A 25,834-nucleotide genomic window follows, 5' to 3' on the forward strand; every position below is an offset into this window, starting at 1 on the left:
GGTTTGGAAAGGCACTGCCAAATCTAATAGAATTAACAACACAAGTCAAGGAAACTACAACAAACCAAAAGGCTTATTTAAGAAGTGGGATGGTGTGCCCCAATGAGCAGAACAGAAATGAAAGTGATTAGGCATGCAAAAAGAGATTTTACGGAAAAGATTGCTAAAAGCATGAAGAAAAACAGTAAACATTTCCTTAAGTATAGCCACAGAGCAGGAAATCAGTTAAGAGAAGCAGTAGGGCCACTAGATGTCCAAGGAATGAAAGATAGGGAGATAGCAGAGACGCCTGACTAATTTTTTTTGCATCTGTGTTCACTGTGGAAAATGTGGGGCATGTACCTACATCATGTACCTACTCCACAACCAATAATTTGATAGGTACATGGGGCATGCACCTTCGCCACAACCAATATTTTTAGGGAGGCGTAAGAACTGAGAAATATACTTATGTGTGTGTAATATATCCAGGATATCCTAGGATGGCCTGGCAGCCAGCCAAGAAATGTCTGTATCATGACCTAGTGTGCCTTAGAGGCAATCCAAATTCAAGTAAACCAGGTCAACCCTGCTTAGCGTCAGATATCTTTGGAGATCTGAAGAGACAAAGTTCTAGACCTACTTGGGAAATTTAAACGCCAATAAATCCCCAAGCCCTGATGCATACACCGAGAATCTTTAGGGAACAAGATTATTGATCTGTTTACCCATATATGTAACTTATCATCATTAAATTAAGCTACTGCACCGGAAAAGTGGAGGGTAGCAAACGTTACATCAATTTTTTCAAAAGGCTCTAGAAGGAAACCAGGAAATTACAGGCCATTTAGCCTAATGTTTCATGTTCCTATGCTTGCATTCTTCTCTGTTTAGGACTACTTGTTTCAGATTCTTTCTGTAGCTAAGTCTCCCTCTGGAGACTGTGGCTATTTTCTTTAAGCCTCTTCCCCCCCCCCCCCCCCCCGTAGTCTACCAGAGCTGTGAGCAAGTAGCAACAGTCATTTTGAAAGCAGCTCTCTCCCCTTTTGCCATCAGGATTTTTAATTGCCTCTAAAGTCCTGTTCCTATCAAAAAGGGATTTAGGGATTTTTTTTTTCTCTTAAAAAATTTAAATTATCCCCCACATACCTGGAGAGATCCTGCTAGAATCATAGAACTGTGGACCTCCAGGGTCATCTAGTCCAAGCCCCTGCAGAATGCAGGAAATTCACAACTACCTGCCCACCCACAGTGGCCCCAATCCCATGCCCAGATGATAACCCCCTTTAAAAAAACCCAGGATCCTTAGCCTGTCTGGCCTGGAGAAAAATTAAACATGAATCCAAGTGTTTCCCACTTAAGATAAGGAAGGAGTCATGCCATTAACAAATCTGAGTCATGCTGTTAAGAAATCTATCAGAAAGGTAGACAACACAAGTCTTTTTTTTTTAAATTCCCAGCAGGACAAAACGTAACAAGAAGTATAGCATAATCAGAGTCCAGTAGCACCTTTAAGACCAGCAAAGATTTATTCAAGGCGTGCAAGCACTCGAAAGCTCACGCCTTGAATAAATCTTTGTTGGTCTTAAAGGTGTTATTGGACTCTGATTTTGTTGTGCTACTGCAGACCAACACGGCTACCCACTTGAATCTAAGAATACCGAGGTCACTCCACCAGGCCTACTGATTAACTCAATGGCACCTTAGAGACAGCATGACAATTGGTTGGAAGAGGTCTTTGGCCTGGGTTTTCCATGAAACAGACAACAATGTAACCCACCTTTTGCACTCTGGCAGGAACTGTCCTTGAAAGAAGTAATCTCTCATTCAACCATCAATTTTACTGGCAGACAAACAGCAATTGCTTCCATGACACACAGCATCACCCATCCACTGGGTGTAGTATTTCCTTTTCCTGCACCTTAAATCTGAGTCTATCACTTGTTCATTATAACACTCAGGCCCTGCTCAGGCTCTTGTTAAAATCAACAGATGCCATTAACAAGATAGTCTTGCCTTGACTAAAACTACGCACAGGAACTTCATCTATCCATTCTCCCGTGCCGCTATATTTATAATTATTTGTTATATTTGTTTCCCACCCTTTTGTCTTTGGACTCAGGTCAGGATATGTCCTATTGAAACATACAGAATAAAAATAACATAACTATAATATGCCTTAAATAGTTAAAAATCTAAAATGCCTAAACACAGTTGAGTTATTGCCTATCCTGATGGGTAGAATTGGCAAGGAAGGAGAGAGGGAACAGAGGAGTCTTACTGGTCCCAGATGATGTACATTTGGGACGGTGACAGGGAGGCCAGTTCTGTTCAGTGATGCTTTTAGGCCTCAATTGTAGGCTTGGTGGAACCACTCAATTTTACATGCCCTGCAGAACTCAGCCTCACAAGACTCTGTTCTCATTTGTAAGAATTTTCTACCCCAAAGGAGGAAAATGACTACAGCAATGACACAGTACAAACAGAAACGTCTTGTAGAAACGCATGTCCCATGCAAACTTTATTCTTGATTAGCACAAAATGTACAATTTATTTTAAAAAATCAAATACACGAGTTACCCTTACAGAACATGATTGCAGTCCTGTGAATATCAAAGATACTGTGAAGGCCTGCATGGATGAGACGAAATTATCTACAAACAGTAAATCTCTCAGTGCCTGTTCACATTTTGGGAAGGGTTTGCTTTATTGATCTATAGAAGACCTCTGTGCCTCCAGAGAAAGGCATCTCTGATTTCAACCCATTACATTCAGATACTTCATTAGATGTCACGATGCAAAACACGCAATGGAAAAGAGAGAGACGCTTGATTACGTACCACTATAGGAGGAACACCGATTCATGGCCACGGGGTTAATTCCACAGTATGGCCAAGGATGTAAAGTTCTATGGTTTCTTTGTTTCCAGCCATGAAAGATCATAAAACTCCCTGGATTAAGAGAGTCCTGAAACCAACTGCACCCCCCCCCTTTAACATATCTCTTGGTGCAGCTTGCTAGTGCTTTTCTTACCCTGTGATACTGTAGTGTAGAAATAAATTCAATATGGCAAAAGAAACAGATACTCTTGCCCCAGTTAAGGAACTGAGGAAAATGGATTTATTTGAGAAGTGTGTTTGACTGATCTCATGTGGGAGGAAGAGAGGCACAGATAGGAATACCAGAATACAGGACTGCCAACAAACACCAGCTAGAAGATGTGCTTTTGATAATCTCAGTACACTGGACAGATATAAGAAATACTTCCTGGAAAAACCCTCTCCGTTACTTCTTTGGATTTTTAGACACGCTTAAAAACCTGTGCATGAATCAACATGAAAATTAGTCACAGGAATCTGACCATCCAGGCATGTATGTACATAATGGTCAAATCAGTGGGAAACCTACATGAAGATTACTTCTCCCTAGAATTATATCTGCTTTGATATTAGAGTATCTCAGCTTTTGAAGTTACGAGAGGCCAGGAAAATAGATTCTGTGATATTTACAATGCTCTTAATTTTCTGGCCTATTTGATTATATTCAGTTCGCAAATGACATTCAATTTGGTTTTCTTTGACAGTATAAAGTACAGCAGCATAGATTTTCACTTTAAAGAAGCTGCCTTAGCATTTCTAGCTGTATGAAAAATAAGCTTTATTCCAGCCACTCCCATTATGAACTTTAATAGTATACCAAAGCCAAAGAAGTCCATTGAAGTAAATGGGCTAAGAAGGGTAGTATCTCTGCATAGGATGACCCTGTAGTGTAGAGCATGCTAATATGCAACAGAAAATTCCTCTCCGTTCAAAACTGTCAAACGTATTTCTAATGTAGAGAAATGTCCCCCAGAAAAGCTGTTTTATAAAAGAGGTCAAATTTGAAATTAGTAGTGTGAGGGGGACAGAGCTATGTCTATACTCACTAGCTGTGCCCCAGTGAAACAGCAGCATTCAATTTTTTGATTAAAAATCTGAATGAATTCTCTCAAAAAATACCCTTCATCATACCATGTGAAACTGCTCTTATTTAATGGGATTATCCAGACTTCACCCTGAAAACCTCTTTGATGTTTTGCCATGACAGAGCAAACACTGATGATCAGACAAACATGATGTAATACAAAGTTCGTTTTAATTCCAACTAATAAGTTAAAATATAATTCTGTATATAATACTACAATTTGTATATCCCCATGTTAGATATAAATTACAATCACATCCGGGCAGTAAATATACATCTGGGCAGTAAATATACATCTCACTGTTCATGACTCTAAAACTCAAGATTGCTGACAAAACAATTGTTCTCTGTTGTTCTTAATGGGACAGCATCAGGGGAGGAAGAAATCAGAGGCATGAACACAGGCTTTGCATGATTACAACCGCTAAGCAAATGGCATTGTTACAAAAGAGGAACTAAATCCAAAATCCTGAAACAAAAAGTGCCAACGTTTACTAGAAAACTCTCGTGAATTAAAAATTAGCTCGTAAGCATCACTAGTCAATCATTAATACAGTGGGATCCCGATCCTAATGGTACTTTACAAAGTAAAAAGTTACATGGCTGTCCGCTATCTGCTTCAATGATCCATCGTTCCACCGACATGGTAGTTAAGCTGTGCTGCAGAAGCAAAAGCCTTGCCAGCTGTTTTGGTTTGCTGTTTTACAGTAGTAAGAAAGTAAGACACTGCTAGCAACCTCAGCATTGTGCATTTCAGTCTGGGTGGATTCAGCCCTTACACTGGCGGTCCCGGGGTCTCATTTTGCAGAAAACCCCCAGAGTCCTCAGACATGGATGACTTAGAGGATGAGCAATGGGTGAGTCCTTTTCCTGAAATCCTGTTTCCAGTGAGGCCGCAGCACCCTGTGAGAATGCCAATGTGCCCCTGCTCATTCTGAAGACCATTGCAACCAGCAGCAGTAGGGCCTCTTGAGGTCACAAGTAAACTTCCCACTTATACATCCTTCATAAAAGGAGAGCTGAGCTGCTAAATCTCTAGCCCAGCATTCAAGCCAATGTCCTTGGAAATCAAGTGAGCTTTCAGTAGTAACAAATTTTTTCACCAGTTATAAAGCTGCAGGTTGTTAAAATCAAATCTCTGTGGGTGATTTTAAAAACCCATAGCAGACTCCATGGTTCTCTCAGGTATTTCTAAAAGTAACTTTTCCTTACCGTTATGGGAATAGAAATGGCAAATCTAAACCCCCCCCAAAATGCTTTTGAAGACTTCCTTATAACACAAGGTATGACGTAAAAATTATACAGGCACAAATTTCATGAAACCCCAAACGTTTGCTAGCCACTAAATCGAGTCTATTGAGCTACTCACTATTAAGAAAATGTATCAATAACTCCCATCGTTGTTTGAAAATCCCTTCTAAAGTGAAGATTTGCTAATGGTTTTGTATCTTGCTAAATGCTCTGGATTTTTGTTCCCACCATCACAGAAAATACATTTTTAAGAGATGATGTCAGCACAGAAGATATACTTGGAGGAAGGGTCTGCTTTCCGAGATGTGCATGAACTGGGGTTCAGCATTGTCTCAATCTTACATTTATTTAGGCATCTGTATAAACAGATACAGGGGATCTAAATTCTTGCATCTGTGACAGCTGTATCACAAATTTTGGTAAGACAGGTAACATAATTTTACCGTCCACTTCCAACATATGCACTCCTTAGATTACACTTCACGGAAGCTACCACGAATCTTGCTAGACACCAATTTATGAAGTCCGAAAGACTTTAACTAGACAGTAGGAGAGAGATGCAGACCAGCTGCTGTTCTGACTTCCTCTGCTCCTCCTCCTCAACTCTAGATAAACCCAATGCATCACATGACATCCCTGCCTCTTCACACTGCCCTGCTCTGCTGGGCGGCCAACAAAGCCGATCAACGCACAGTAGTGTGATCTCATACCTCTGCTTGGTGCCGCACCAGGCATTTTGAGGAAGGCCAGGAAACAGAATTTAATGGCAGCTCTGTATTTCTCACAATGTATGTTAGAACTCCAAGGCTGCAGGCCTTGTACAGAATCAATGCTGCTTAGACCCAAATGAAATGGACAGAAACCAGTCTGCATGCAAAACCGTGAGCCTTATTCAGTGTTTAATGCACTTGCGTTGGTTGCTTTTCTTTAAACACCTACGAAATTCACAATGAGGCAGCTCTTTCTCATGTATGAAACAGAGTGGAGGACATGCTTAGGCCGTTGCACATGCCTACTCCCTATCCTACTTTTGCTGACTTAAGGCTGGGGGAACAAAGGACAAAACATACTGTTCTCCAGGTCATGTATTTGATTTTGGGGCCCATAAACACAGCACATATTTCCACCTAGCGCTGATGGAGCTGGTGAAGCAAAATGTTTTTGTCCGCATTGCTTGCGGCCGGATGTTTCTTGAACGTCTTCGTTGAAACATGAAGCGTTTATCCTTTCGCAGTGAACCCGTCGAGGCTGTAAAAAGCAGAGGCACCGTCGAAATGGAGATGTGAAAGGCAATAAAATCGCGGTGCAGCCTGAATCACACTGCAGGAATCCAGTTATTTTAAAAAAGGCCGACTGTCACTCATCACCAGAACGATTTGAACTGTACAGTATTTTTGATGAGACGAAATCCAGCAGAGATGACTTAAGTGTTGTCAATAGACTTGCAATTTGTGGGTTTAGCCAAGATTCTGCAATAGCAGCTGCTATATAAGGTCTCAAAAAGTAGTATGTGCGGTGGATTTCACTGAACACGTGCTAGCTGTGTACAAGTATATATAAAGTATAAAACAGTACCAGTGACAGATTACGATTCTGTGGGGCCTTTGTGCCCCTGCATGCTAACACCATTCGTATGCATATAAGGTTGATAAAGAATCATTCTCAGTTGTGTTGACTGACGTGCAAACATTTCAGATTATGCCCTATTACTCTGTACAGATCTGTCCTTCAGTTTCTCCCACTCTTCAAGAACGTGAGCCACAGTCCAGCCTGTGACCTCACCAGAGCCGTTTTCTGCCACCCCTGAAGTTTATATAGGCGGCTATCCACAAACGTTCACTGAAATATAATAATCTGAACTGTATTGTATTAGAACGGATGATGCGACTATATTAGACTAGCTTATCAAAAATCAAGAGTCCTCCAGAGGAAAAAAAATGGAATCTCCCCCCTCCCCCCCCAATCTCGAAAGTTTGACTACTCAGCTTGAGCTCTAGGTTGGTTTATTTAAAAACAAAACGTTAACCTTGAATTTAGAATTGTTTTCCTGATTCAAATCTAAAGCTGTGAGATTTCTGACCATCTTTTCTGTATCATGCTATGGCTGCCAGGACAAGTGAACAGTAGCAGAGGTTTCTCAGGCCTTTCTGAGAGATCTCCTGTACCAAAGAGGGCACTGCCTGGATAACAGCAACACCAGGACCAAGAGCCCTGGCTCCCTGCCGCTAGGCTCTCTTGCCTACAATCCTATTTCTCTCTACCCCCTTTAATATCACGCCATTCTTTCTTTCCTCTGCATCTACCTATAGCTCACACAGCTATTGGTTCATGACAGCAGCAATAGAATGGGTCATTGAATTGAAGGGAAAACAAGGAAAAGGCACTGCTAAGGTGATTCCTGTTTTGGAGACCAATGTCTGGCCCGTCAAGAATCGGTCAAGTTGTTAATCGGGAAAGTTGTTACGCAAAGTGCATTTCTAAGATATAAAGTTCCTTCATTCCCCACCCTTCATTTTGGAGAGGTTGTTTTGGTTGCAGGATATGTTACCAAAAGACAGCATTTCCCAAAGCCATGGAGGTGAGACTCAAGGGTTCAGTGGCCTTAGACGTCATCAAAGATTCGGCTTCGCGACATTGACAGATATCTTCCACCTGGCTGATGCCTGTAGGGCACAAAGGAATTTCTGTGTAATTTCAATAGACAGTTATAAGTTATACATAACCTTAGGAACCAGGCTACTTTATACGTTTAAGTAAGATTTACTCTAATTTTTAAAAAAACGTGTGACAAGTTTAGGCTGCCTTATTTCTTCACATGCTAAAGAATAACTGATTGATATTAGAACAGTAAACTATTATACAGTCAGGACTTATCACTTACTAAACTATGTAACCTTCTGCTTATTTCAAAATGTGTTGGTTACAGTTCAAAGAAGACTAGACAGAAAAATAATGGCAGTGAAAACTCCTCTTCTAGTGGGTTGTTAAGATCTATGCCATTTTTATCACAACAGCTCATGCCAGCAAAACCAGGTCACATGTAATCAAGGCCTGAGTTTCTACAGACTAGGGGGACTCCCCAGGCATGCAATCTGCCCGACCCCAAGCAAATCTCTGTCATGAAACCCAAAGAGAAGTAAATACACACAAAATGGATTGCTGCATATTGAACGTGCTCCAGGAGTCTCAAAAAGTTGAAGGCAGTTGAGACAGTGAATGAGAAAGGAAAAGGTGAAAATTTGTCAGCTCAAGTTCCTGAGCGAAGAATGTGATTCATTTTTAAGTGTATGAATTTCCCAGTTTAATCTGCTCTCTCCTCTGCCTCAAATACCTCACAGGCCCTAATTCTGTTCCTTCCAACAGCAGGCTTGATGGCCAAGTGGCTATAAAGTAGTGCAGCAGATCAGGACTGCTCAAAGACAATGTCACTTCTAAAATTTTAACTTTTCTAACAAAAAAAGCAAGGTTGACTCAGTCTTCAATCCTTTGGGGGTCGGTAAAATAAGTACCCAGCTTGCTGGGGGGTAAACGGTAATGACTGGGGAAGGATATGGCAAACCACCCTATACTGAGTCTGCCAAGAAAACGCTAGAGGGCGTCACCCCAAGGGTCATATATGACTCTGTGCTCGCACAGGGGATACCTTTACCAACAAAAATAAAGCTCTCCCTGCCTCAGACTGAGCAGGGGACACCAAGAAAGAACCTAGGAAAATAGTATTCAAGCCCCAGGAGCTTATATTATGATACTGGCAGAAGAGTGGGGTGGTGGGGTTCCCAATGACTGAGCCCCCAATTTGTCTCCCTCTCCATATGACAGTTCTTAACAGTCTTCTCACTCTCGCACAACCAAGAAACAGAAGCCAGGGTCAGTCTACGCAGATAGAAGCAGATTTTAGTTCGAATGGTGGGGTGTAGGTTTCCTCAATATAAATCAATGGCCACCATACCCTGTGAACAGTTTGCCTTATCATAGATGCAGGAATGGCCTTGCAAAGTATACTGTTGCATTTTGTAACAATTCCAGAGGAGACAGTTCAGACAAGTATTTTGTTTAATCAGGAAAATTCAGACTTGGCAGAGCAACAAAACATGCCCGTTTATTATGCTATGTTCACAGAGAATTAAGGAGCACAATTACCCATAAATAACAAAATCAAGGGGACTGAGTATAAAATAGTCCAAAATAATGTTCTGGGCAGATATTAACTGATAACTGATACTAGAACAGTTATTATTTCTAATAACGTTTGGCGAAGTCATTACAGTGGAAGAATTAGTCTTAAATCAGCAGAAATGTGATTCAATGAGTAACTTGGAGGATTTTCATTCATGCAGCAGTCGTGATACTGCATGCCCTCTCTCTTGTACACAGCGTAGGACTTAACGGTAACATTATGACCAAAATCCAAAAAGCTGCATAGGCTCATGCAAGACAGCTCAATACAATCTTTTAATTTCTGCACTGGTTCCCCCTACGCCTGGCCTTTCTTGATGGATTTCAGAAGTTTGTTAGTCATTCACTGTTGCGGGTATGAGGTTACACTTCCTTTGGCACGCATAACACAGACCGCACCGTGGCCCCTCCCTTTGTGGTATGCAGACATTTTCCTCTATGCACCAGGCCAGGGGAAGTCAAACTGCGTCCCTCCAGATGTCCATGGACTACAATTCCCATGAGCCCCTGCCAGCAAACGCTGGCAGGGGCTCATGGAAATTGTAGTCCATGGACATCTGGAGGGACGCAGTTTGACTACCCCTGCACTAGGCTAGCCTTGTAGAATTTACTCCTCCCGGGCAGGGAAAATTTCTGTTTATGAATTCATGCCTCCTTGTCACTTACTGCAGATTTTTACACACATCCCTGCCTCCTCCAGTCACAGTCTGAGCTCTGAATATCCCTTACCTTCCTGAGTCCGAGTCAAGAGGCTCTTCGCTGACTGTGTCAGCGTTGAAATCCAAGGGTTCTGCATCCTGCAGCAGCTCAATTCTATCTCTTTCATTCCTCCCATTTGCTCTGGTGTACTTGGATGAAACTGCTGCAACAGAACCCCAAAAAACAATGATTTTACAGTCTTTCAGGCGAATAACCAAAAAAAGCATGCCAGAAACTCTCTCAGTTAGGATTGCCTGAAATAATGAATATTGTCCAAATAAAAACATATCCTAAACCAGGGGTAGTCAACCTGTGGTCCTCCAGATGTCCATGGACTACAATTCCCATGAGCCCCTGCCAGCGCTGGCAGGGGCTCATGGGAATTGTAGTCCATGGACATCTGAAGGACCACAGGTTGACTACCCCTGTCCTAAACTAACAGGCATCACATATTTGAAACTAACTGGAATCCACAAAAATCCTTGTTCTGATAGCTTGCTTGCTTGCTTGCTTATTTATTTATTTATTTAACCAAGAGCAAGTTTGCAATTTCTTGTTCACACACTAGCAGGCTGCCTACTGGCCACAGATGTTTTCTTTAATCTGAAGCTTTCACAGTGGAGTCATCCTAAATTAGAATATTTGGGCAAGTAGGTCATGTCTGTTGCTACAGATTTTGTTGATTAAAAATAAAAAATTGGGCCTACAAGCCCAACCATTTTAATTAAAGATTGTTAGATTTGATTTGTCCCACAGGATTCTCAGGAAAAAGAAACGTACACAGCTTTTGCAGCACAAGTAGCAAAGAGCACATTAAGTTTTCCATGTAGAATCCAACACAAAGAACAAATTATTACATCTGATTCTGCCCTAGAGATAGAACGTGGTGATTTGATCAAAACAGAGACAAGGAGGAAGGATACCTGGTCCCTCTGAAGGCCTTATATTGAGATGAAAAGTTTTCTGGCTAACAGATACGTTTGGTTTGTACTTAAGCTAAGAACTTTTCAGTCCCCCTCTCAGCACACCTTGAGTGGGTTCCACACTGGTTTCCCTTCCAAAGTAACTGCAAAAATGGCAGTGGGAAAACCAGTCACTGACTCCATTTTCTTTGTTCATTTCAGTAAGCACTATTTGATGCTTTGACAAAAGTCACTGCTTGTGAGCTCAGAACCTTTCGTTTGTTTGGGCTCTCTGCAAGATAAAAAATAGGGATGGGCAAAACCATGAAACAAAATACATCACAAATTTTGCCTTGTTTGTGGTTCACAAACAGAAGTTCATGACGGGTCTATCGTCACAAATTTCCATAAATTTTAGAGCAGTTTGTGGTAGTTCATGGGTGGAGCAGGAAGCAGGGGTTTAAAGGGACTTGGAATCTCTTTGAACTCCTGCTTTCTGTTCCCTGCAAAAGTTACAAAAACAGCAGGAAGCACCCTATTCCCAGTTGCACAGTTGTTTTTTGGGATTTCTGAAAACCCTGGAGAAAAAGACTGCAGTCCCTTTCAAGCACTGCAGTGTAACCTCAGTGCAGTTTGCATTTTAATCATAGCCACAGCAGAGAATACTTACATCTATTTGCATTAGTTTCTGTGAAGCTAGACTCTTTTTGGACTGCTTGAACATTTCGGTTTCGAGCAGAATCTTCCCGGTTGTTTCCATAGCGTTCTTTCCACTCCTGACCCAAAACATAAAAACACACACATGTACAGTTTGCATGTTAAAGAACAACCCCTTTAACATCTGAAAAAAGATGACTAGAGTATAATTCCAACAATATTAAGGCATTATGCTCCAATATTCTGAAATCAAGTCCAGTAAAAAAAAGAAAAGAAGGAAGAACATAACCAATAAACATATATGTCTGTAAGAGTGCCATCCTAAGCCTCAGAATCCTAGTCAGGCCTCTTCAAGTGGAGTTTAGGATTGCGCTATTAACCTCCATCTTTGGAAATTTTTAAACAGAGGCTAGATAGCCATCGGATAGAGGGGCTGATTCTGTGAAGGCTCAAGGGGGTGGCAGGTTACAGTGGATGAGCGATAGGGATGTGAATGTCCTGCAGAGTGCAGGGGGTTGGATTAGATGACCCAGGAATCCCCTTCCAACTCTATTATTCTATGATTCTATGATTCTATCCTCTTACCAGAACGTGGAATACCAGCTAGGAAAAAAATGTATTACAGAAGGCAGTAGAGCTGCCTATTATTTTTTTGAATTTATGGTTTGTTTCCTTCAAAGACCCTGGTAGCTTAGAAATGGCTACATGGAGGAATTCTGCAGGACACACTTTCAGTTAATGAAATGTCCATTTTAAGTCAGAGAATGAGTAAGCAAAGTTCATTTTTCAAAAGAAAAAAAAGATGTGGCAAACAACTAACAACGTTCTAAATACAATGATTAAGGCTGCAATGCTATAGAGAAGGGGTAGTCAACTTGTGGTCCTCCAGATGTCAATGAACTACAATTCCCATGAGTCCCAGCCAGTGTTTGCTGGCAGGGGCTCATGGGAATTGTAGTCCATGAACATCTGGAGGACCACAGGTTGACTACCCCTGCTATAAATTTATTGAAAGGCATATGTCTAATATAGCCTGGAGATCCTAAGATTGCTGGCTTCCAGGCAAGAGATGTTGAGAGGTAGTTTACCACTGCCTGCCCCTGCATCATGGCCCTGGTATTCCTTGGAATTCCCTTCCAAGTGCTACCTGGGGCTGATCCTGCTTCCAAAATATGATGGGACTGGGCTTGCCCAGGCTATTCAGCCTGGTTGTTAGGCATCTAAGAGCCTAAGCTTAGGTATACTTAATTCTGCATAGGACTGAATTACAGTACTGTCAATAACTAAAGCTCTCTCAAATAGCAATAGAAGATTTCACTTCAAGCCTCTTAACTTCTCTGGATTTAGGGGAAAGAGATTGCCCACTTACTCTTCTTCTATTTTCTCCTTCTTCCTGCCTTTGCCGTCTTCTTTTTTCTACAGAGAAAAATATACTTATTTAAATTTAGAGGTGGTAGAGAGCGTCACCCCCCACCGTAGATGAGGATGCGGAGAGCAGATGAGTAGGCTACGCCATCGCTGTTACAATTATTGTAAATCATTGGTTTTTATTGTCATTTTATGGTTTTAGGGGACGGGTTTATGTAAGCCGCCTCGAGCCTTCGGGGGGAGGCAGGGTATAAATATAAATATAAATATAAATATAAATATAAATATAAATATAAATATAAATATAAATATAAATATAAATATAAATATAAATATAAATATAAATATAAATATAAATATAAATATAAATATAAATATAAATATAAATATAAATATAAATATAAATATAAATATAAATATAAATATAAATATAAATATAAATATAAATATAATAATAATAATAATAATAATAATAATAATAATAATAATAATAATAATAAAAATTTACACAGAGAGAAGCAAGAATGATTAGCTAAGAGGTTTTTTTTTAACTGCATGATCTGGAAACTGGATTATGTAGATGGCCAATGGGGGGATGAATATTTCTGAATTAAAGCACCGTAATATTGTTACAGGAGCACCAGTACCACTGAAGAGTACAAAGGAACAGAAACATATGTGGGCATGAGTGTGTGTGAAGTGTTGTCAAGATGCTTCCTACTTCTGGTGACCCTATGAGTTAATGTCCTCCAAAGTGTCCCATCTCTAACATCCTTGGCTCAGGTCTTGCAAAAAGAGGGCCCTTGTGGCTTTCTCGGTTGAGTTAATCCATCTCATGTTCTGTTTTCCTCTTCTCCTGCTGCCTTTAACATTTCATAGCCTTATGGTCTTTCCCAGTGACTTCTGTCTTCAGATAATGTGACCAAAGTACGACAGCCTCAGTTTAGTCATTTTCGCTTCTAAGGAGAATTCAGGCTTGATTTGCGGTCAGCTTTCTTCATTGTCCATAAAAATGGGGAATGCTATGGCATTAAGCTGATCTGGGTTGCCAATGACACATCCTTACACTTTAGAATATATATATAGCACGTTGATCACTCAAAGTGATGGATGTAGCTGTGAAATCAGACGGTGAGTAACACTGGGCCGGAATGCAATGTTAGGCATGAACCGAATATGGAAACGTAAGGATATCAGCCTTAATACAAAGTGCCGGCTAATCATATAATACTGATTGGAAGATACTGCTGGCTGAAAGGCAGATGGGACTTCTGTCTCTATCATGCTCTTTGTGAGTTTTTCAGGAATATCCGGCCGATGACTATTTGAGAGTCTAAGAAGGGAGCTCAAGGGGGGAAAGCAATGACAAACAGCAACTTAAGGGTTTGTACTAAATCAAGTCCAAATGTGCTGCAAATCAAAATGTATACAAAAAAGACACATTACCTCTCCTGATTAATTCTTTGCCTTCATCTATTAAGTCGGAGGTCATCTCATTGTCTCCCATGAACTGCTGGAACCCAAGAAGATTCAAACACCGAGTGCCTAAACTGGTAAAATAAATGACAAAGATCTTTTTTTATTGCTCAACTCTTTTATTACTTTGTTTCCAGAATTCTACTTGGGGCAAGTCTGGGAGCAGTTCTTCAGATCACTAGGTCTCACTCTCCTGCCCTTTCTCTGTCCTCCTTTGTGACCCAAAAAACATGGTGACTGACTGGGGGACCCCAAGGACAGAGTCTGTGTTCCCTTGATAGTGGAGTGACTATGAACCAAGGTCTTAACCAGATCTTGACTGAGACAAGGTCCCGTGAGAGTTTCAAGAGGATAGCCATTGTTGGTCTAGCTGAGCTGAACTAGAGTTCAGTATCGCCTAACAATTTAATGGCATACGTTTTTGAGAGATAAAGCCGATGAAGGGAGATTTGTCTCTAAGGTTCAACTTGAATCTGAAGCCTTGAGAGCATTTGAATGTCTCTGAAAAAGGAACTAGTTCAAATTAAATAAAAACATAGGTTGAACGGGACAATGGCTACTTCTGAGAACATTAAAAAAAAACAACAACAGAATCCCTGGCAAGTCTGGCCTGGAGGAAATTCACCTCCCAACCCCAAAGTGGTGATCGGCATTTCCCTGGGCACGCAAGAAAGGGCCACAAGAGCCAAGCTCCGATACAATCCCTTCTGCCCACCCATTTATCTGCCTAAATTTCTGTGAGGTGTCTATCTAGCCTCTGCTTAAAAACCTCCAAGGAAGAAAAACCCACCAACTCCTGAGGAAGCCTGTTCCACTGAGGAACCTCTCTAACTGTCAGGAACTTCTTCTGGATGTTTAGCTGAAAATTCTTTTGAATTAATTTCATCCTGTTGGTTCTGATCCCTTAGGGACAACAGAAAACATTTCATTTGGGGTCAAGTCTGAAACCTTCTTACAGTCTAAGCAAACTTCCTCCAAATTAAATGGCTGTTTCATTGGAGGAAGAGCCACAGGATAGAAGAAGTCTTCTTTGGCTACCTGGAAGATGGTCAGATCCACCTTGATATGTCCTGTCTTGCAGGATGCTGAGGATGGGTCCAGCGAAAAGGAGAAGAAGACAGCAGTAGAGGCATAACCAATATTTAAGAAGCAAAATACATCTAGATTCCCAGTTGCTTACCTGAAGTAGGTTGCAATACAGAGAATTACAACCAACATGGGATAATAGATATAAAACCCATCTGCGATGAAAGATAATACTTTCATTGATCCCATAATCTAAGGAGAGAGAAGGGAGTAAAAAGCAAGAGAGGTTAGTATGGCCTAGGATTAGTTTTTAAGTTTTTTTCTAGTCTGATTTTGATTACTGCTTATATGATTTTCTTGCCACAACTTCAAGGCAGTGCAAACTATATTCCAGCAGAATTCATCTCCATGGGTAGTGTGGAGAGCTGCTAACACACTATGAAACTGCATTATAATCTACAACAGAATGGCTTATTTAGCATATTGCTTAGTTCAGGGCTCAGCAGAAAAATCCAGTAACAGCCAACTAGTGCCGAACTGGGCACTAGTACATTCATTGATTGCAGTGGTGCTGCAGCTGACCCTACAAAAATGCCCCCTCCACCTGTGTCTTCTTTAGAAATTCTCTTTTGTGAACAAATATAAATGTGGTGCTGATACCTTTCCCTCCCCATGACCCGGCCACTGAACAGACAGAATAAATTACCCACAGACTTTAATGGCTCCATAGGTTATAATGGAACTGAATCACCGTACCGAGGCAGTGATTCAGGTGATTTGGATATACGTGAATAAATCAGAGGTGAATCAACCTGAATTAAAAAAAAAAAAATTGTGCACATCCCTATTCCTTACATAAGGGGTAATCAAACTGAGGCCCTCCAGATGTCCATGGACTACAATTCCCATTTGCTGGCAGGGGCTCATGGGAATTGTAGTCCATGGACATCTGGAGGGCCGCTGTGCTTTACATATTTGAACTTAAAGGTCAAATCTTACTCTGTGCTGCCACCTGCTGATCAACTGGCGGTGACTGAACAACGTACAGTTGAAAGAGATGCTTTTTGTTCCATAATGCAACAGGTGACTTCAGTAATGCACATTTCAGCATTGAGGCCTGATATTCAGTGTATGCCCTCTGAGACACTGGCTGGGTGTTCTCTACTGAAAGTGGGAGATACTCTTCTGTGTATGTTTTGAAAAGCCAAACACTTCAGACAGCTCTTGAACACATTGTTCTAACTACTAAAGTAAATAGGCATGGAAGAATTCTATAGTAACAAGCAAGAATTTCATTCTACTTGTTTTGTTACTGTTGGCAGGTTTATAATCTACAGCCAGGCTAGACATATAATACAGCAGCATAATGGCTTCAAATGAATCTTCAAACAGGTCCTAGAGAGCTCATTCAAAGCCTTGTGCTGAACTATAGCAAACGAAACAGATGGTCCTGGCAAAAACCCTGTGTGTGGAAATAATTTAATATGGAAAATTCTAAATAGTAGTGTTGCCGTTATCCAGGTCTGAAATATTTGTTTTGAAATCAGTGTTTTAATGGAAAAACTGCTGACAAAATGCTAAGCACACTACTAAAAACCGATTTAGGATTTGTTTGGACTGAAAGAGCAGCAAAAAAAGATGTGTCCTGTAAAAGTGTTTCAGCATCAGCTATGAAGGCTGGAGTACAATTTATTGTGCTGGTTTACTTACATATGTATATGAAGTTGGCTCATTGTTTTTGTGAGAAATCGAAGAATCCATATGAGTCAAACCCAAGAAATTAAGACACATTGGAGGAGTAAGACGGCAAAATAACCTGCATGGAAATAACAGAAAAAGCTGAAGCCATTCTCTTCTGCCTCTGGTATCCTTTCTCTGCCCTCCTACATAACTGAGTCATTATCAACCAATTACACATGAACTTCAAAAAACTTACAGCTCGATAGCTATATACTCATGTTCATAGATTGTGAATATTTGTCATTGTGAATATTTGTCATTGTGTATTTTATCACAATATTTCCAATATTCCCTATGGAAAATGGCTGGGGGAGTTGCTTTTAAAGGTACAGGCACCAAAATTGCAGCAGAGCTGCTGGTCCCTATAACCCCCAAGTTTCAAGTCAATTAGCCCAAGGGGTCAAATTTTATGGGCCCCCAGGCATTCTCTAAAAAAGGGGGGGGACAGGGTTGGCCCTGGTTAATATTTGGATGGGAGACCCACCAAGAGAGTTCAAGGTCATGACACAGAGCCAGGCAATGGAAAACCACCTCTGAATGCCTCTTCTCTTGAAAACCCCACAGGGTCATCATAAGCCGGCTGTGTCTTGACAGCAAAAAATTAGAGGCATAATACTAAACATTTTAAAGTGCTTTTGTAAGTGCATCTCCTTTATTTAAGTCATTCAAGTAACAAACTTAGCCGACTACTCACATGCCACTGAAAAGCAAACTATATGCGTCTGTCTGGTGATGGGATGCCAAGTAGTAATAGTTAAACACACGAATCCTGAAGACGGTAGAGTAAACGCAGATACTTAGGAAAAAGATGGTAAAGAAGCACACCATCTACATAAAAAGAGACAAACAAATTCAGGTTGCATTTAAGTGCACAGATAGGTTGCTACTTTGTTGGCAAGCAAATTAATTACTCTTGATTGATGGTTTACACAGCTGTGACTTGATGGCAGTTTCCACTGCACCCACTCTTTGTAGAAAGGTATTATAATGCACAGAAATCAGACAAACTGAACAAGCATGCAGATATTTGGACAAAATATGGGTCAGTAGCATTATCTTCAAGCACAATCATGAGAGAACAGAGCATATGCTTTGCAACCAAGAAATTGTCCAATTAATAGCATGTCTAGTTAAAAGAAAGTCGCTGGCTGAGACTTTGGAGTACTACAGCTATCTAGTCAGCTAAATGGATCACTAACGTAGTTATCATTCACAGGGATCTGTTCCCAGGCCCACCACAGTGAAATCCACAAATATCAGAGGTCAGCTGTGTAGCAAAGCAACACTGTTAAACTAACAGTGTAATTATTATGATGAGGGCATGGTGGGAATGAAAGGGGGCTGGCAACCAGGTCACATGACTGAAGTGAGAAAAAATAAATTGCAAGTCATGAATCTGCAAAGATAGCATGGGATAGTGGTTAAGAAACAAATCACTTACAGAAGTGGAAAATCCAGCCCCTCCTCCGGTGTCCTTACGATGCCATCTACTGTTGTCCCCTGACACTGATGCTTGCCAGCAACATCTGCCTGGGCTTATAGGGCAGTCATGACTGGCTGGTATGGGGATTTACTAGGACGAGGGTGGGTAGTCAGGGAAGCTGGAAGGGGATTTTTAAGGCTTGATTGGATTTATTTACTGTAATCTGTATGCTGTTGCAAGCCAGCTGTGCTGGGAGCAGTGGGATAAAAATGAAACAAACAAACAAATAAGAGTGGCAGCCTCTAATCTGGAGAACTGGGTTTGATTCCCACTCCTCCTCCACATGCAGCCAGCTGGGTGACCTTGGGTCAGTCTCAGTTCCATCAGAGCTCTCTCAGCCTCACCTACCTCACAGGGTGTCTGTTGTGGGGAGTGGAAGAGAAAATGATTGTAAGCCACTTTGAGACTTCTTTAGGCAGTGAAAAGCGGGGTACAAAAAAACAACCCTTCTTCTTCAAATGGTCCATCTCAGTCTGACTAAACGAAAATGACTCCAAAAAAATGTATTTTTTTGTTTTAAGTTGCATGTAGGACTTAAAAGTGTGAAGCTATATAAATACTGGATGGTAGCCATGTACACATCAATGGTAAGAGCCCAAACCTACAGAACTGAGCTTCAAGAAGCCACATTTGAGACACTGACCTCTATATAGAAATAGTTGTAACTCTTTTCCGCCAGCTGTATGAAGCCTGCGAACAGGGACAAAACAGGATTGGTGCTGAAAAATGTGCACTCCGACCACACGACGATGACGGAAAAGGTGGCCAAAACAATGGCAAGGATTCTGTGAAACCACGGCCGCAGGAGGCACTCCCAATACCATTCTGCAGAAGAATAATGGTGTACAGATTAGAAAAGAAGTCAAATGAGAAGACAGCTAAGGCTAGGGAATGCAGAAGTCATTTAAATCCATTTCCTTTAACGGCAAGGGCATGAAGCAGAGAGAGACATACACAATTATATATTTCCCCTAACTGTTCTCTATGCTGTGTGCACCCTGGAATGCCCATAGGTGGGGAAGCAACGCTCCACTTAACCTCCATGAGTTCATGGTGCACTGGATGGTGCTCTTTATTTACTGCTAGCTTCAAATCCCCTTCCTAACAATGGGCCTTGAAAGGGTCCCCTCCCCTGGCCAGGCAGCTTAAGGTGGCTTTGGGCTGCAGCTCACAGCCAGATCAAGTGGGGTGGGCAGGAGTTGGGCAGCTCGTTAGCAGGCAGTCAGCAGGACAAGAGGCCCTCGTTAGCAGGCCCTCCACCATGACCCTTTGCCCAGGGCCTCTCCCCTTACCTGCTGCTGGCTCTAGGCACTGAGGTGTCTGAGAGCAAAGAGGCTAGAATCCAGGGACGGAGGGCGGGAGCTGCAGGGGGGGGGGCAATCAGGGCAAAGCTGGCTGCACTGATTGGCCCTATTCTAACTTGGACAGCCAGACACGTCCCACTCCCTAGGCTATTTCACAAATATATAGAGGAACAACAATGAATAAGGATTTGTTTCCTGGCAATGGGGGGGGGGGCACTGTAGTCCATGGCAGGCAGTACGGCACTTACCCACAGTTGGCGTGTAGAGATGCTGGATAACTTTGTTTTCAGGTTCCTGAGGCTGAAAAGTATGGACAAACTGCCGAGCGGCGCTGGTTTCATTTTTTGCCACGTCTTCCAGGTAAAAGGCTTGCTCTAAAAGAATTCGCCACTGGACTTGTGTACGACAGTGCCTCTGAACAGAATAAATTACCTAAGGAAACAAAAGCAATGTTCTCCTTATTTGTGATGAAAACAGCGGGAGATGGAGAAATAAGCTGTGGTAAATATGCTGTACCGACAAATTCTTCAGATAAAACAATGGATGAAGAAAGCACTGCCTTTTAAAAAGGGTGTGCTTAAAAATACAAGCTAGGGTCTAGTGGGGGGGGGCAATTATAATCCCCATAGGATTTTGGGACCTGAACAGGCTGATTTCCTCTACCTCCTGTTTCTTCTTTTACCTAACTGACAACATTTAATGCCTCCTGGGGGAATAATCAAGCTGTTTTCTGGGATTTTCTTCTTTTGGTTAATTTATTACCCCCCCTTTTTTTGGTAGCACTTGCTGGCAGGGGCTCATGGGAATTGTAGTCCATGAACATCTGAAGGACCACAAGTTGACTACCCCTGCTCTAGATAAATACCAACACCTCCCCTATTGTTGGCATGGTTTTTCTGCTTTCATCATCACAATGGGGGCCAGCCATTTAACTGTTAGAGGGACTGATGCCAAAAAAGGAGGGAAAGCTCACAGATAGTGATCCTACGAATTTATGTTCCTACAGAAGAAAAGTACCCTGCTTACAATCACCATCCCTTCCATTCCCCACAACAGGCACCTTGTGAGATGAGTGTGGCTGAGAGAGTTCTGAAAAAAACTGTGACTGGGCCAGGGTCACCCTACAGGCTTCACGTGAAGGAGCAGAGAATCAAACAAAGTTCTTTAGAGCAGAATCCATCGTCCTTAACCACTACAGCACACCAAATGTAATATTTGTAACATATAATTAAACCCAGAGGCACTTGTTTCCCACTGTCACTTTTTTTTCCATTTTATAATTCCTCAATTCATGCAGATGCCATTTTCTTCTGCCTTCTTGGCAACATTCGGGTAGAATATTCTCATGTTCTAGGCTGTATCACATCTGTTTGCAACATAACACAACTTTTTAAAAATGCCTCACAAAAATTATATAGGTCAGATGCTCGCCTCATCTAGTACAAGAAGTATATAGTTCTGGAAAGAGTACAGAAAACTATAAAATCAAAGCAAGTTACTAACTAGGAAAACATGTGAAGGGGTCTGTATGACTTGAACCTGTTTTTTTTTTCAATTAATAGTTCAAAACCAATGCAATGAACCCACTTCATGGAAGTTATCCGGTTACCTGCTTATGAAGTTTGACCAGACTCTTCTCTGTGGGATAAGCATTAGGCCTTTCTTCAAAGTCTTCATAGTCATCCATGTTTCTACCCATTCTCTCCTGGTACTCAGTAGGACACTGAGATGAAAAGATGATACGTCTCAAGCACACATTAGCAGCATGACAGTTCCATTGCTAACGCCAACCTTGCAACAAGTAATGAAGCAGCTAACAGCTCATTTATCCACTCCTATCCGGTGCCTGCCGGCTTCTCCCCACCTCCACTGTACTGATCCCCCAGTCAGAGACCTGCAGAGGTATCTATGGAATGTCTTCTCTGAAACCATCTGGTTGGCACTAAACCATTCAGTGCCAGGCTGAAACATTGTTTTTCACACAGGCCTGTGTTAACTGCGGGCCCCCTTCCCTCTGGGCTATTATCCAACCTCAAGTTTTAAGGCTTTTATTCTTTTATATATAAGCTGCTACTTAAGACTACTATGGACAATTTTATGCCGCTGCTTTACTGTATGTGTTGAATTGTTTGTACTGTATTTCACTGACAATTACTTGGCACACCACTTTGGGAATCCTGTGGAGAATGTAGTAGAAAAGTTTATTTAATAATGTCCCATCTTCCGCTCTTGTCCGTTTAAAGTTGTGGGAGGAGAGATGATAGTCTCCGTTATGATTTTTCTTTTATGCTTAGAGATGTCTTTGTGGGTTTGTCCTTTGTGGAACCAGAGATAAGGCTGCACTAATTCTGTAGTGATCTTTTTGACTATCCAGCAGGGGGAGAGTTAGGAATGCTGACAAATGTTTTTCTTTCGCATGTATGTATCTTTTCATCTTTAAATAATGGCAAATGGTTTCTCTGAGTTAAGGCAATGGAAGTGCAGGGAATTCAAGGTGCTCCTTTAAAGGGTACTGTGAACAAGGATGCTCTATGTTAATCTCAAATCGATAGGAATCGATCAGAATGTTTTGTTGTGCAACTCCTGTTTATATCATTGATATTGTACTGTGTATGTTTTGCATCGTTTAGTTTTTCACATTGACATATGCTTTGCTTCAGGGCTGTTTCTAGATTTCTGATTGGTTCTACAACTCTAATCTTACTGGACTACTTAGTGAATACCCCGTGCTGTCGATTGTATTGACTCGCTCTTTGTAATCTGCCTTGAGTCCAAATGAGAGAGGCGGACTACAAACAACATTACAAAACTGAAATGGTGCCTTGTTCAAGTGCTCCCCTTTCTATCCCAGAATGGAAGGCTGGGGGGTATCATTAAAGTAACTTCTAAATAACTGTGATGCCACATGTAGACTTTAATACTAATCTTACTGAAGTCAAACAGAAGTTCCGTTTGAGGCATGCGTCGAGCACAACAATATCCTGTTTTATAATTCCACATAGGCAACAATTTCTAATCAAAACATAACAAATTAGTTACCTTTTTCAATATTGTGTCCACACATTTCCTTAGGGGGTGGTTGTATTTAATACTCTCGTTAACTTTGCGAACTTCCTGTCTCCGTGAGAGGGAAAGAACAGAAATGCATTTTATTCAACTTCACGTGTTTCGAAAAAGGAGGCATATTTTCAAGGCAGTTTTTCTTTGTTTTGACTCCCCTCTGCTGTGAAATTCATGAGTAACTTGGGAAGGTACAATGAAAATAAGCACGTAATATCATAGAAAATAATACTGAGGGGTTTATTTCTACCATGTGGAGGAATATTTTTTACTACAGGGTATGGGGACTGGCAAGACCTCAACATGTTGCTTTTAAGTTTTTCTCTCTCCAACGGAAGACAGGCAGCAAGGAGGAAGTAAGTGGCTCTTAATCATTCCAAGGTGGTTGTTGTTGTTAGGTGCAAAGTCGTGTCCAACCTATCGCAACCCCATGGACAATGATCCTCCAGGCTTTCCTGTCCTCTACCGTTCCCCGGAGTCCATTTAAGCTCGCACCTACTGCTTCAGTGACTCCATCCAGCCACCTCATTCTCTGTCGCCCCCTTCTTCTTTTGCCCTCAATCACTCCCAGCATTAGGCTCTTCTCCAGGGAGTCCTTCCTTCTCATGAGGTGGCCAAAGTATTTGAGTTTCATCTTCAGGATCTGGCCTTCTAAGGAGCAGTCAGGGCTGATCTCCTCTAGGACTGACCGGTTTGTTTGCCTTGCAGTCCAAGGGACTCGCAAGAGTCTTCTCCAGCACAGAGTTCAAAAGCCTCAATTCTTTGACGCTCGGCCTTCCTTATGGTCCAACTTTCATAGCCATACATTGCAACTGGGAATCATTCCAAGGACCAGCCGTCAAAGCCGTCGAAATAACAACAGCTATCTTGGTGGAGGCAATGATCGGCTCATGCCTTTACTGGAATCTGACCTCTAGAAAGAACATTTGGGGGGGGGGGGTGCAAGAGGCTACTGTGGGGCAACCTGTAGCTCTCCAGATGTCCATTTTGCTCCTCCTAGTACATGTTTCAAATACAGTATTTGAAACGCACACTCATTCTTCAGAACTAAAACTGTTCTTGTTTTCAACCACTGCAAAGAAATTTCACAAGTATAGCCTGAAGCACAGTATGACCTGGGTCCAATGAAAATGGAATGGATCATTCCCGCCTTCACTGTCATGCTACAGGTGCAACAGTGCGCCTCCGGTGGGTCAGGAAATTCATGGGAGTGGCATAGGGGTGCAATACAACAGATGTCTGCAGCGGGCAAGGGGAGATCAATAGAAACAGCTTCCTTCTCATCCACTAAGCCAGGGGTAGTCAAACTGCGGCCCTCCAGATGTCCATGGACTATAATTCCCAGAAGCCCCTGCCAGCGAATGCTGGCAGGGGCTCCTGGGAACTGTAGTCCATGGACATCTGGAGGGCCACAGTTTGACTACCCCTGCACTAAGCATTGTATGTGGCTGGCATAGTTTACTTGCCTCCATTATATCCTCCAAGTTTTCTTCTGCATCTGCCTTCTCAGTCATCAGCTTGGCAGCTTTGAAGTAAGTCTTCATCAGAAGGTAACCTTTCTTTGCTCCGTTCCAATGAGAACGTGGAATTTCAACCAGGCCGTACCCTAACAGCAAGACAAGAAGAAAGAGGCCCCAAGTGTTGGCAGCAGCTATCCCAATGGTTTGAAGTTGGTTCCTAAAACAGAAGAGAGTAGACAATGATTTCACATGTGATAAGTGGAGAGGGAGGGAATAGTTTGTCAAAACAGAAACAATATTAAAAATTGAAGACATGGACATCTGAAAAATACCCAGATGTGAATTATTAAGTGGATTAGCTCTATTTGTACGGAGTACTTTTTGAACTCCATTGTGCTTCCAAGAAATCCACCCTGTTTGCAAATAGTCTCCCACTTAGGAATTGCCAAGTCCCCCTCAACTTTAGCAGTTGAAACAGTGAATATCAACAAAACATTGACAATATCTAACTGAAAAACTGACAATAGCTAACCTTACAGTGCCACATTATTTCCCCAAAGCTTCTAGTGCTTGTACGGGGGGGGGGGGGGGAGCAACAATAAAGCCTAGGCAATCTTACTCAAGTTGGGGTCTTACACTGGAGTAGCTCTGCACAGCATTACACTGCCAATTGCTTAAGATCTATTGTATTAAATGACAAGCACCACTCTTTGCAGTAATAAAAATAGCTTTATTATACCCAACCAGCTAGCTTCCTAAATGGCCATAAAATGCTTGGTTTTTGTTTTAGAGATGCTTTTAAAATGGATTTCCATAAATAAAGTAACTTAAAAGAATTAACATACTTTACTTTCTTTAAAATACATTGGAGGAATAGACTGTTGCCTTGCTGAGATCGAATGGCAGGAAGGTCAGCTCCTCAAGACAAACAGTACCACAAAAGAATAACTTTTGCTAGTTAAAAAAAGAAATGGCCCAGCATATGTCAAAAATTAAAAATATTAATAATTACAAATCCGACCACTGGTCCATCATTGCTGGTTATGCCTTCAGATCTGCATATCTGAAGGAATGTCTCCTCCCATATGTCCTGTGTGCCATAGTCATCGAGTAGCCATTTGCTGGCTAATCTACCACTTAAAATGGCCTGCCCAGCACTGACCAAAACCCTGGGCCTTTTCCAGCATGGCACCTGCTCTGCAGAATGGGCTCCCTGAACATTGTTTCCAAATGTTACTGAGAGTCTGAGGGTAGCTGGTGCTGATATTCTTCCTCTGCACAGACCACCAG

The 25,834-nt window shown here is 41.7% G+C and overlaps 1 protein-coding gene across 2 annotated transcripts in view; it reads right to left on the reverse strand.

The window, feature by feature from the left end:
- Positions 1 to 2,470: 2,470 nt before the first annotated feature.
- LMBRD2 (LMBR1 domain containing 2) overlaps positions 2,471 to 25,834 on the reverse strand; it is a 35,672-nt gene continuing 12,308 nt past the window's right edge. Inside the window, exons 6-18 of one of the 2 annotated variants that reach the window (XM_077346976.1) lie at positions 24,551 to 24,761; positions 23,064 to 23,138; positions 21,634 to 21,747; positions 20,273 to 20,456; positions 19,364 to 19,545; positions 17,932 to 18,065; positions 17,208 to 17,313; positions 15,652 to 15,749; positions 14,442 to 14,545; positions 12,997 to 13,043; positions 11,641 to 11,746; positions 10,099 to 10,228; positions 2,471 to 7,856 (exon numbers count right to left, since the gene is read on the reverse strand). In XM_077346976.1, the coding sequence (XP_077203091.1) occupies positions 7,796 to 7,856; positions 10,099 to 10,228; positions 11,641 to 11,746; positions 12,997 to 13,043; positions 14,442 to 14,545; positions 15,652 to 15,749; positions 17,208 to 17,313; positions 17,932 to 18,065; positions 19,364 to 19,545; positions 20,273 to 20,456; positions 21,634 to 21,747; positions 23,064 to 23,138; positions 24,551 to 24,761 (1,552 nt within the window). In that variant the 3' untranslated portion in view covers positions 2,471 to 7,795. Of the gene's footprint in view, positions 7,857 to 10,098; positions 10,232 to 11,640; positions 11,747 to 12,996; positions 13,044 to 14,441; positions 14,546 to 15,651; positions 15,750 to 17,207; positions 17,314 to 17,931; positions 18,066 to 19,363; positions 19,546 to 20,272; positions 20,457 to 21,633; positions 21,748 to 23,063; positions 23,139 to 24,550; positions 24,762 to 25,834 lie in introns of both variants that reach the window. The other variant, XM_077346975.1, reaches the window with a different exon arrangement.

The sequence above is a fragment of the Paroedura picta genome, chromosome 7, assembly GCF_049243985.1.
Source record: "Paroedura picta isolate Pp20150507F chromosome 7, Ppicta_v3.0, whole genome shotgun sequence".
In the NCBI taxonomy this organism is placed as follows: Eukaryota; Metazoa; Chordata; class Lepidosauria; order Squamata; family Gekkonidae; genus Paroedura; species Paroedura picta.